This window comes from Schistocerca cancellata, chromosome 4 (genome assembly GCF_023864275.1).
Source record: "Schistocerca cancellata isolate TAMUIC-IGC-003103 chromosome 4, iqSchCanc2.1, whole genome shotgun sequence".
Taxonomy (NCBI): domain Eukaryota; kingdom Metazoa; phylum Arthropoda; class Insecta; order Orthoptera; family Acrididae; genus Schistocerca; species Schistocerca cancellata.
In genome coordinates this window covers 216,534,330-216,546,740 of record NC_064629.1, presented here as the reverse complement: position 1 = coordinate 216,546,740, position 12,411 = coordinate 216,534,330, and the positions used below count along the sequence as shown (strand labels likewise).

Sequence of the window (12,411 nt, the reverse complement as noted above, 5' to 3'; positions counted from 1 at the left end):
GCCGTAACTGGTGACAAATCACCTAGATTGTCTTCGAACCGTTTCCTACGGCGAATAACCATTGATCGTGAATGGTAAACCTACCACGTTTTAGATAACGGCGACTGTGATTACTGTGTATGCCTGTAGGTCATGACGCATTATGGGGAAAATGGCAGTACATCAGCAGTGACTCTTATTTGGAAAGAGTGGGGATCAGATTCTCGTGCTGTCATTTTTGTTCCATTCGTTAAGTCCAGTCCACATTCTCCAAGGAAGTGGTCACTATAACAACTTTGATGTTACCAAATTGCGCTTAAAGTATCAGTGTAGTGGTATTTGAACTTAGTTTGGAATACTGAAATTTGAGGTAGTGACTGCCAGACGGTTACTCACAATATCGCCAGGATCCTTTATTTAGGATGAAGTTAAATCTTGAGTAACATTGGGCTACCATGTATAACATTCTCATCAAAGGGCTCTTTGGTGTAGTAATACTTACTTTGTCTGAAAGTTGACTGTGAAAAGATGTTTCAGATAATGCGCTCTCTGTAAGAGCATCGCCTGGCAGTCTTAAGCTAGCTTAATTTCAGTGAAAAATATTGCTATCACTTCGAATGAAGCATCTGAAACCTGGTACAGTGACATTAATGCATCGGAATTTGTGCTCTTTCAAATAAGTGGTAATGGACAAATCTGTGGGCGGTTTTCTTTCAGCTTCTATGATGATCACTCGCAGCTAGCAGTGCAGTTAAAAGAACGAATGACAAAAAGTGTGGCAGCGGATGAGGAAGAGCACCTGGAACTGGGTTCTGATCCAAGAAACCTTCTGGGCTGCTCAGAGACACCTGTGTTGCAGGTATGTACCCATTCTCATAGTGAAGCTAAAATTCTCGGCAAAGCTTAAATCTGCTGTGCATAGGTAACTTTGTTATTATTGCCATTGACTTTAATGTTATCTTGTCAGCAGAAAATAAGCTGAATGGTAAGGTGTTTGTGTGGTTTGTGTGGTTTGTGTGGTTTGTGTGGTTTGTGTGGTTTGTGTGGTTTGTGTGGTTTGTGTGGTTTGTGTGGTTTGTGTGGTTTGTGTGGTTTGTGTGGTTTGTGTGGTTTGTGTGGTTTGTGTGGTTTGTGTGGTTTGTGTGGTTTGTGTGGTTTGTGTGGTTTGTGTGGTTTGTGTGGTTTGTGTGGTTTGTGTGGTTTGTGTGGTTTGTGTGGTTTGTGTGGTTTGTGTGGTTTGTGTGGTTTGTGTGGTTTGTGTGGTTTGTGTGGTTTGTGTGGTTTGTGTGGTTTGTGTGGTTTGTGTGGTTTGTGTGGTTTGTGTGGTTTGTGTGGTTTGTGTGGTTTGTGTGGTTTGTGTGGTTTGTGTGGTTTGTGTGGTTTGTGTGGTTTGTGTGGTTTGTGTGGTTTGTGTGGTTTGTGTGGTTTGTGTGGTTTGTGTGGTTTGTGTGGTTTGTGTGGTTTGTGTGGTTTGTGTGGTTTGTGTGGTTTGTGTGGTTTGTGTGGTTTGTGTGGTTTGTGTGGTTTGTGTGGTTTGTGTGGTTTGTGTGGTTTGTGTGGTTTGTGTGGTTTGTGTGGTTTGTGTGGTTTGTGTGGTTTGTGTGGTTTGTGTGGTTTGTGTGGTTTGTGTGGTTTGTGTGGTTTGTGTGGTTTGTGTGGTTTGTGTGGTTTGTGTGGTTTGTGTGGTTTGTGTGGTTTGTGTGGTTTGTGTGGTTTGTGTGGTTTGTGTGGTTTGTGTGGTTTGTGTGGTTTGTGTGGTTTGTGTGGTTTGTGTGGTTTGTGTGGTTTGTGTGGTTTGTGTGGTTTGTGTGGTTTGTGTGGTTTGTGTGGTTTGTGTGGTTTGTGTGGTTTGTGTGGTTTGTGTGGTTTGTGTGGTTTGTGTGGTTTGTGTGGTTTGTGTGGTTTGTGTGGTTTGTGTGGTTTGTGTGGTTTGTGTGGTTTGTGTGGTTTGTGTGGTTTGTGTGGTTTGTGTGGTTTGTGTGGTTTGTGTGGTTTGTGTGGTTTGTGTGGTTTGTGTGGTTTGTGTGGTTTGTGTGGTTTGTGTGGTTTGTGTGGTTTGTGTGGTTTGTGTGGTTTGTGTGGTTTGTGTGGTTTGTGTGGTTTGTGTGGTTTGTGTGGTTTGTGTGGTTTGTGTGGTTTGTGTGGTTTGTGTGGTTTGTGTGGTTTGTGTGGTTTGTGTGGTTTGTGTGGTTTGTGTGGTTTGTGTGGTTTGTGTGGTTTGTGTGGTTTGTGTGGTTTGTGTGGTTTGTGTGGTTTGTGTGGTTTGTGTGGTTTGTGTGGTTTGTGTGGTTTGTGTGGTTTGTGTGGTTTGTGTGGTTTGTGTGGTTTGTGTGGTTTGTGTGGTTTGTGTGGTTTGTGTGGTTTGTGTGGTTTGTGTGGTTTGTGTGGTTTGTGTGGTTTGTGTGGTTTGTGTGGTTTGTGTGGTTTGTGTGGTTTGTGTGGTTTGTGTGGTTTGTGTGGTTTGTGTGGTTTGTGTGGTTTGTGTGGTTTGTGTGGTTTGTGTGGTTTGTGTGGTTTGTGTGGTTTGTGTGGTTTGTGTGGTTTGTGTGGTTTGTGTGGTTTGTGTGGTTTGTGTGGTTTGTGTGGTTTGTGTGGTTTGTGTGGTTTGTGTGGTTTGTGTGGTTTGTGTGGTTTGTGTGGTTTGTGTGGTTTGTGTGGTTTGTGTGGTTTGTGTGGTTTGTGTGGTTTGTGTGGTTTGTGTGGTTTGTGTGGTTTGTGTGGTTTGTGTGGTTTGTGTGGTTTGTGTGGTTTGTGTGGTTTGTGTGGTTTGTGTGGTTTGTGTGGTTTGTGTGGTTTGTGTGGTTTGTGTGGTTTGTGTGGTTTGTGTGGTTTGTGTGGTTTGTGTGGTTTGTGTGGTTTGTGTGGTTTGTGTGGTTTGTGTGGTTTGTGTGGTTTGTGTGGTTTGTGTGGTTTGTGTGGTTTGTGTGGTTTGTGTGGTTTGTGTGGTTTGTGTGGTTTGTGTGGTTTGTGTGGTTTGTGTGGTTTGTGTGGTTTGTGTGGTTTGTGTGGTTTGTGTGGTTTGTGTGGTTTGTGTGGTTTGTGTGGTTTGTGTGGTTTGTGTGGTTTGTGTGGTTTGTGTGGTTTGTGTGGTTTGTGTGGTTTGTGTGGTTTGTGTGGTTTGTGTGGTTTGTGTGGTTTGTGTGGTTTGTGTGGTTTGTGTGGTTTGTGTGGTTTGTGTGGTTTGTGTGGTTTGTGTGGTTTGTGTGGTTTGTGTGGTTTGTGTGGTTTGTGTGGTTTGTGTGGTTTGTGTGGTTTGTGTGGTTTGTGTGGTTTGTGTGGTTTGTGTGGTTTGTGTGGTTTGTGTGGTTTGTGTGGTTTGTGTGGTTTGTGTGGTTTGTGTGGTTTGTGTGGTTTGTGTGGTTTGTGTGGTTTGTGTGGTTTGTGTGGTTTGTGTGGTTTGTGTGGTTTGTGTGGTTTGTGTGGTTTGTGTGGTTTGTGTGGTTTGTGTGGTTTGTGTGGTTTGTGTGGTTTGTGTGGTTTGTGTGGTTTGTGTGGTTTGTGTGGTTTGTGTGGTTTGTGTGGTTTGTGTGGTTTGTGTGGTTTGTGTGGTTTGTGTGGTTTGTGTGGTTTGTGTGGTTTGTGTGGTTTGTGTGGTTTGTGTGGTTTGTGTGGTTTGTGTGGTTTGTGTGGTTTGTGTGGTTTGTGTGGTTTGTGTGGTTTGTGTGGTTTGTGTGGTTTGTGTGGTTTGTGTGGTTTGTGTGGTTTGTGTGGTTTGTGTGGTTTGTGTGGTTTGTGTGGTTTGTGTGGTTTGTGTGGTTTGTGTGGTTTGTGTGGTTTGTGTGGTTTGTGTGGTTTGTGTGGTTTGTGTGGTTTGTGTGGTTTGTGTGGTTTGTGTGGTTTGTGTGGTTTGTGTGGTTTGTGTGGTTTGTGTGGTTTGTGTGGTTTGTGTGGTTTGTGTGGTTTGTGTGGTTTGTGTGGTTTGTGTGGTTTGTGTGGTTTGTGTGGTTTGTGTGGTTTGTGTGGTTTGTGTGGTTTGTGTGGTTTGTGTGGTTTGTGTGGTTTGTGTGGTTTGTGTGGTTTGTGTGGTTTGTGTGGTTTGTGTGGTTTGTGTGGTTTGTGTGGTTTGTGTGGTTTGTGTGGTTTGTGTGGTTTGTGTGGTTTGTGTGGTTTGTGTGGTTTGTGTGGTTTGTGTGGTTTGTGTGGTTTGTGTGGTTTGTGTGGTTTGTGTGGTTTGTGTGGTTTGTGTGGTTTGTGTGGTTTGTGTGGTTTGTGTGGTTTGTGTGGTTTGTGTGGTTTGTGTGGTTTGTGTGGTTTGTGTGGTTTGTGTGGTTTGTGTGGTTTGTGTGGTTTGTGTGGTTTGTGTGGTTTGTGTGGTTTGTGTGGTTTGTGTGGTTTGTGTGGTTTGTGTGGTTTGTGTGGTTTGTGTGGTTTGTGTGGTTTGTGTGGTTTGTGTGGTTTGTGTGGTTTGTGTGGTTTGTGTGGTTTGTGTGGTTTGTGTGGTTTGTGTGGTTTGTGTGGTTTGTGTGGTTTGTGTGGTTTGTGTGGTTTGTGTGGTTTGTGTGGTTTGTGTGGTTTGTGTGGTTTGTGTGGTTTGTGTGGTTTGTGTGGTTTGTGTGGTTTGTGTGGTTTGTGTGGTTTGTGTGGTTTGTGTGGTTTGTGTGGTTTGTGTGGTTTGTGTGGTTTGTGTGGTTTGTGTGGTTTGTGTGGTTTGTGTGGTTTGTGTGGTTTGTGTGGTTTGTGTGGTTTGTGTGGTTTGTGTGGTTTGTGTGGTTTGTGTGGTTTGTGTGGTTTGTGTGGTTTGTGTGGTTTGTGTGGTTTGTGTGGTTTGTGTGGTTTGTGTGGTTTGTGTGGTTTGTGTGGTTTGTGTGGTTTGTGTGGTTTGTGTGGTTTGTGTGGTTTGTGTGGTTTGTGTGGTTTGTGTGGTTTGTGTGGTTTGTGTGGTTTGTGTGGTTTGTGTGGTTTGTGTGGTTTGTGTGGTTTGTGTGGTTTGTGTGGTTTGTGTGGTTTGTGTGGTTTGTGTGGTTTGTGTGGTTTGTGTGGTTTGTGTGGTTTGTGTGGTTTGTGTGGTTTGTGTGGTTTGTGTGGTTTGTGTGGTTTGTGTGGTTTGTGTGGTTTGTGTGGTTTGTGTGGTTTGTGTGGTTTGTGTGGTTTGTGTGGTTTGTGTGGTTTGTGTGGTTTGTGTGGTTTGTGTGGTTTGTGTGGTTTGTGTGGTTTGTGTGGTTTGTGTGGTTTGTGTGGTTTGTGTGGTTTGTGTGGTTTGTGTGGTTTGTGTGGTTTGTGTGGTTTGTGTGGTTTGTGTGGTTTGTGTGGTTTGTGTGGTTTGTGTGGTTTGTGTGGTTTGTGTGGTTTGTGTGGTTTGTGTGGTTTGTGTGGTTTGTGTGGTTTGTGTGGTTTGTGTGGTTTGTGTGGTTTGTGTGGTTTGTGTGGTTTGTGTGGTTTGTGTGGTTTGTGTGGTTTGTGTGGTTTGTGTGGTTTGTGTGGTTTGTGTGGTTTGTGTGGTTTGTGTGGTTTGTGTGGTTTGTGTGGTTTGTGTGGTTTGTGTGGTTTGTGTGGTTTGTGTGGTTTGTGTGGTTTGTGTGGTTTGTGTGGTTTGTGTGGTTTGTGTGGTTTGTGTGGTTTGTGTGGTTTGTGTGGTTTGTGTGGTTTGTGTGGTTTGTGTGGTTTGTGTGGTTTGTGTGGTTTGTGTGGTTTGTGTGGTTTGTGTGGTTTGTGTGGTTTGTGTGGTTTGTGTGGTTTGTGTGGTTTGTGTGGTTTGTGTGGTTTGTGTGGTTTGTGTGGTTTGTGTGGTTTGTGTGGTTTGTGTGGTTTGTGTGGTTTGTGTGGTTTGTGTGGTTTGTGTGGTTTGTGTGGTTTGTGTGGTTTGTGTGGTTTGTGTGGTTTGTGTGGTTTGTGTGGTTTGTGTGGTTTGTGTGGTTTGTGTGGTTTGTGTGGTTTGTGTGGTTTGTGTGGTTTGTGTGGTTTGTGTGGTTTGTGTGGTTTGTGTGGTTTGTGTGGTTTGTGTGGTTTGTGTGGTTTGTGTGGTTTGTGTGGTTTGTGTGGTTTGTGTGGTTTGTGTGGTTTGTGTGGTTTGTGTGGTTTGTGTGGTTTGTGTGGTTTGTGTGGTTTGTGTGGTTTGTGTGGTTTGTGTGGTTTGTGTGGTTTGTGTGGTTTGTGTGGTTTGTGTGGTTTGTGTGGTTTGTGTGGTTTGTGTGGTTTGTGTGGTTTGTGTGGTTTGTGTGGTTTGTGTGGTTTGTGTGGTTTGTGTGGTTTGTGTGGTTTGTGTGGTTTGTGTGGTTTGTGTGGTTTGTGTGGTTTGTGTGGTTTGTGTGGTTTGTGTGGTTTGTGTGGTTTGTGTGGTTTGTGTGGTTTGTGTGGTTTGTGTGGTTTGTGTGGTTTGTGTGGTTTGTGTGGTTATGAAAACCGCTAACGCCTCAGACAACTGGCATGTATGACAAATTTGATAATGAAATGTATTTGATATGCTGCTATGGAATCGGAGGTATAAACAAAAACTGACGGTTGCAAGCGGTACGAAATTGTTTCAAAATAAAAAACTTTTGATCCAGGTTCAAAGAATGTCGTACAGTAATGTCGGCATAAGTGAAAATATTGTAAAAGGAAACTTAAGAGTGAAACAACGGATAAACAGTGGTAACTGTTCTGGTACCATTGGGTACATAACGTCATCTCCACTTACATCTGGTAAGGGCAGTCTGAAGAGCAAGTGCTGCATCATGGAAGTTTCACACACATGCACCACTACTTCAGACTACTATGCACGCCATATTTAGGTAAAATAACACCCGCTTAAATGTGGCACGGAAAAAAAGTGTCCTTAAGGGAATAACTGATGTCAGTTGCTCGGAACCACAATTTAACCTATTACCCTTCAAGTGACATGGTTGGTAAGCATCATGTTCGTCGTGGCACCCACATATATTCCTTGCTAATATAACCAGGCAATCTTGGATTCAGTGTTAAAACCTTGAGTCCTTGACTGTATCACACTGGATTGTTTCTGCCGATGAACAGCTTGACAGTATGCGGGTATGTAATTTGTATTATGCGCTTAATCAGTGGTCTTAAGTTAGTTTATATGTATCTTGTATCGCACTTCCCCGAACAGACTTGTACGAAAAATTTAGAATAAAAGCTAATTAAATGTCTAAGGTTTTAGTATGCCTGACTCTTAAAAGGCACAGATACACACCTGCTAACAGCCCACTCCAATCTCCAACAAATGAGCCAGTTACGATTAGCTGATAAGAGGCTACATCACGTTTACACCTACTGAAAATACAAGTTTTTTCAGAACTAAATTTTCACTGTGCAGTGGAGCGTACGCAGATATGAAACTTCCTGGGAGAGAAAAACTGTGCCGGACAGAGATTCGAACTCTGAACTCTCGCCTCTCGCGGGAAAATGTTCTACCGACTGAGCTACCAAAGCACGACTTCATGATTCCTCCTCACAGCTTTACTTCCGCCATCACCTCGTCTTCTACCTTCTAAACTTCACAGAAGCTCTCCTACGAAACTTCAAAGACTAGCACTCCTGGGAGAAAGGATTGTGGAGACATGGCTTAGCCCTCAGGCTGTGGCAAAGCCACGTCCCAGCAGTCTTTCTTAAACGAGTGCCAGTCTCGAAAGTTCAGCAGCAGAACGTCTCTGAAGTATGGAAGGTAGGAGAGGTGGTACTGGCGGAATTAAAGCTTTGACAGGTCGTGAATCGTGCTTGCGTAGCTCAGTCGATAATTTTTCTCGTTCCAGCATGCAGTTTGGCTGCCAGAAAGTTTAACGTTTTGTTACATGTTGAACATGAGGTGGTACAGTTTCACTAATCACTGTAATGCTACAGTAAGTTTACCTGTTGCACCCGAACTTAATGATACAGGTGCAGCGTACCACGAAGTTCGACTAGAAGGGTAAGTGAAGATCTAAGTATCATAAAATTACGATGGAGCCTTGAATAATAACTCGACGTACAAACACTGAAACCCAGCAGTGTATTCCGAAGCATATTAGTATTCCTTTACGCGTAAAGCAACACATTTGGGGAGCCAATCTCGTTAGTTTAAACATGTGAAACTAAAATGTTAATTCTTATGAATTGACTTCAAGGCAGTATAACATTCACGTAATATTTGCTAATAGCTTCATAGAAACAGTTGATTTGGCTTTCCCGAGCAACAGATTCTTACTCTTCACATTGTGAAGAAAATCTTCAATCTCTTAGAAGCAAGCAAAAAGTTCCTTGTTGAAACTGCCTTCCATTCACCTGGTTATATACCCTACGGACACGCGCTCGCGCACTTAAATTTGAATTGTCCTGGGCTCCATTTCGTTGCCAGACCAACTTGGCTGTTCCCCTCACATCTCCAAGTTTCCAACGTGGATGAGTGACTCAACAAGTCTTTTTTTTATATATATATAAAAGACGTTTGCCTATCCCGACACGTCAGAAGCTCAGGTTACCTTCCATTCAGAAGGCTGTTGACGTGTAAATAATAGATTTCAGCTATCAGTCGTCTTTATTAAATTCTATTGAGAGATCTAGATTTCAGCTAGAAACTAGCCATTCTCAATGCACTAACATTTTTGATCAAGGCATGAAATGAAATGCCTGTTGGTCGGGCTTCATCCACAGTTCATTGAAAAAGTAGTAGCATATTGCGCAGTTGTGGGCATGTGCTCGTGGGTGCTGAGAGACTGAAATACTGGAACACACAAGCAAATTAACCACCGGGACAACCAACATATTAGTTGTAGTGTCTCTGTAGTTAAGAAATCTAATAGTACAAGGGTCAGACAAATAGAAAGTTTCTTCCAAAAGCATTCGCCATGATTGTAAAATCATTCCACTGAGACAAAACGGTAAATGCCTTAATTCAAAAAATGTTTACGGTTGTCTGCGCAACAATGATTGTACCCAGGCGTGCCCCTCTTCGTCCGAATAAAGTCGACGGCCGTGAATGTCTTTCTTGAGGGCTTCCCAGCGAAACTTCTGCGTCTAATCGAAACGCACGCCAATGGCAGGATAACGCCCGCTAACATGTTACCAAGGTTATTTAGACTATGCTGCAGAGCTGTCGTAGTCTTGTCTCAGTGGAATAAAAACATTAAGTTACCCCAAACTATTTTATTCCCTGTGGCTCAGTGGCCTGGTGACCATCATAAGTCGCCACTTACGCGAATTGCATATCCCTAACCCACCCCGGTTATTAAAGCAAGGAAAGGGGACCTACTTTAACGTGGAATCTGAACAAAGTGTCGCTTCTAGAGACTCGTCGCGGTTGTGAGGTGAAGATTAGGTAACAACGCAAACAGAAAATAGGTCCAACTGGAATTACATCCCGAGACCTCTTAGTTTCCAGCCAAATGCCTTACTGCTGTTCTACCAGACCTGAATAATTCCTTTTTGTTACTTGCCTCGCGTATCTGGTTTCCATTAGACTCCCTTTTATACTTCAAACCTGAAAGCTACGAAATAATGTTAATGTCGTACGGACATTATAAACGTAGAACTTGCATATGGCGTGTTTAGCAGAGTCCCCTTCCAGTGTTCGGCTGCTTGGTGCAAGTATCTATTTCATGTCGCTTGCACTTGAGGTGGTGATGTTACATCGTCGTCTCGAGTGGAAAATCAGACCCGGGCGGGAATTGAGCCTATATCTCGAGATAGCCGGCACTGATAACCACAAAATCGCGAGCAAACTACTACCAGTACTTTAATAGTGGAAATTTGACGCTTAAGCCGTCGGCACACGGTCCGTGCTGTCGAACGTTAACGTTGAGCGTGCCAAGTTCAACGTGCTGCTGAACGCTCAGGAACGATGCGCCTTGTGCATACGGTATTAGATCGCAACGCACTCCAGCGGCAGTCGAGGGTTCAAATGGCTCTGAGCACTATGGGACTCAACTGCTGCGGTCATAAGTCCCCTAGAACTTAGAACGACTTAAACCTAACTAACCTAAGGACAGCACACAACACCCAGCCATCACGAGGCAGAGAAAATCCCTGACCCCGCCGGGAATCGAACCCGGGAACCCGGGCGTGGGAAGCGAGAACGCTACCGCACGACCACGAGATGCGGGCGCAGTCGAGGGATGTTCAGTAAATTTCCCACGTTAGCTCCATTAAAACGCACATTTCCTCCATCGTCCACGAAAAGGAAAGTACCATGTCCAATCAATAAGGACACAGGCTTATAAAAGTTCCATTACAAACAGTGCGCTACAAATTTGGAATACTTCTCCGCATAAGATAAACATTTTCATAACTCTCACATTTTAGTAAAACTCCAAGGTCAGTCTTACTTGATCACTGTTCGTACCTAGTAGCAGAATCTTTGCAACATGTGAATTACGAAGCGTAAAAGAAAGAGGAGCAAAATATCTTCATACAAGTAGCGCAAGCTGTCCTGTAGATTAAGCCAATCGAACAAATACACCCCTCAAAAAATGGTGAACTTATGTTTACATAACATCAAATATTATAGCATATACTTATATTAAACTAATAAGGGATCAGAACCTAATAAAAACGCGAATGTTGGGGAAAAAATTTGGAAGCGTTCAGACGCGAACCACCGTCCCAACAAAAACTCATTAGATAGTGATGCTACTCATTACACTACACCATCAACACGCTGCTTGTACTTCACCATATTTTCTTACCCTTTGCTAAAAACGTTACTCGTAGATAATTGTTACTAACTGAAATTTAATTAAAACATTGCACCAAGGACAATGCGTTTTGGGTGGACCTTAAGTGTGTCCCTGCCTTCAAATAGCCTACTCTCATATACGCAAGTTACAGTAATTCTTTGGCCACGAATATGATTTTTCTCATTTTATTGGAACGAATCACACAACTAACAACGGGTGATTCTCAATTTGCTGGTGCTCAGAAACGGCATATATACATACAGGCTTGAAATGAACGCCAATATGGCGCCTCACAACTCTACTGAAGGGAGACGGCGTGCGTGTGACGTAGGTGGCGTTGTGCCATCTCATTGGTCAACGCTCAGACGCACGCTCAGAATATCTGACATGCCAGATATTGCTCTGCAATAATTAAATATGCTATTTTACCTATACAGTTACAAACTTTATAATTATTTTAGCAATATCAACTAAAAAAATTCAATGTCTCTGTACTAGCGTAAAAGGCATTACAGTTGTGTAAAAGAATATATGATCCTTTCCAAACATGTGACACTCATGTTTGTAAGCTCTTTGTATGTATCAAAACATGTGGTGCGTGGTAGAAATCATCTCGGTGACAAATCTTAAGTGTTCAGCAAGAACAATTTACGTGTGCAACAATAAGAATGCAGTGGGAATGCATTTACATCTGCTGGACGAATTTTATGAAAACAAACACTCGAAATCGACTTTTCACGTAAGTCACGCGCAACGAAAATATGTAGCGCAGTCATCTGTGTGTGGCGTGTTTATAATTATGTATTTATATTTTAGGACAATTAATCTGTAAAAAACGTCATAAAGAAAGCATGTAAACTGTGTGAGGATGAATCACAAAGATTTGAAACCGGTAACGGTAGCCTTTGAATAAAGGAACGGAAAGTAAATTTGTGGATGGTTGCTGTCCTAACACCAACATTTGTCTTCAAACAGCAGCCCCGGTCTCCATGTCATCATATGACAAAATTGCATTGCCCTGCAAGTTCGGAAAGACTCCCGAACGTGCTATTCCACACTATGACGCCAGAAACTCGGCACGCTCTACGTTCGGTTGCACGGTCCGTGTGCCGACGGCTTTAGGAGTGCCCGGTACCGAACAGAAGAAATAACAAGGGGCTCCATAGCTGTAGAAGACCAATATCTTCTGCCCCCTCCTCCCCTCCCCCAAATTCCTTAGCAGGAAGGAAGAACTGCTGACGTTCAGAATTACCCACCAGACCACTCCTTGTTAACTCGTATGTGACTTTCCTGTTGACAGGTGCTTGGCTCAGACTTCGACCCTTACTTCATCTTGTACGTAAAGTGCAACGAGCGAGACGAGACGTGCGAGCCGCCGGAGAAGTGCCTGCCCATGAACACCGCGGTCTCGGTGACGATGCCGCGCTGGGCCACCCTCCCGGAATTCCCGCACAGCGTCGTCGACACGCGCCAGCTGCCCAGTGGCCGCATCTCCACTAGGCTGTTGGTGCCCACATCCTGTGTATGCAGAGAGCCCAGTGCTCGAATTTAGCTCAACTATCCTTCGGGATCTGAAGAAAAAACAATAAATGAATGCGAATGCCTTTTTAACATTTTACCACCCTGACAAGATTACAACTTCTCGTGACATCCAGGTGTCTCGCCAGAATTTTATGGGCATGAAGAAAAGATTTTATAATGCATGAGACAAAGCAGGATAACAATTCTGTACTAATCCTGCTAGAACGACTGTATTGACTACTGTATTGATTGTAATAAGAAATTTTACTGAAATAAAAGGTATTCGCTGATAGGTCTGTTAAGTGTTTGTAGCTAAACCCGTTCT

The 12,411-nt window shown here is 43.4% G+C and overlaps 1 protein-coding gene across 1 annotated transcript in view; it reads left to right on the top strand.

The window, feature by feature from the left end:
• Positions 1 to 12,117, top strand: part of LOC126184030 (uncharacterized) — a 38,620-nt gene extending 26,503 nt beyond the window's left edge. Inside the window, exons 3-4 of the mRNA XM_049926388.1 lie at positions 697 to 838; positions 11,866 to 12,117. Of these exons, the coding sequence (XP_049782345.1) occupies positions 697 to 838; positions 11,866 to 12,117 (394 nt within the window). The remainder of the gene's footprint in view (positions 1 to 696; positions 839 to 11,865) is intronic.
• Positions 12,118 to 12,411: the final 294 nt, after the last annotated feature.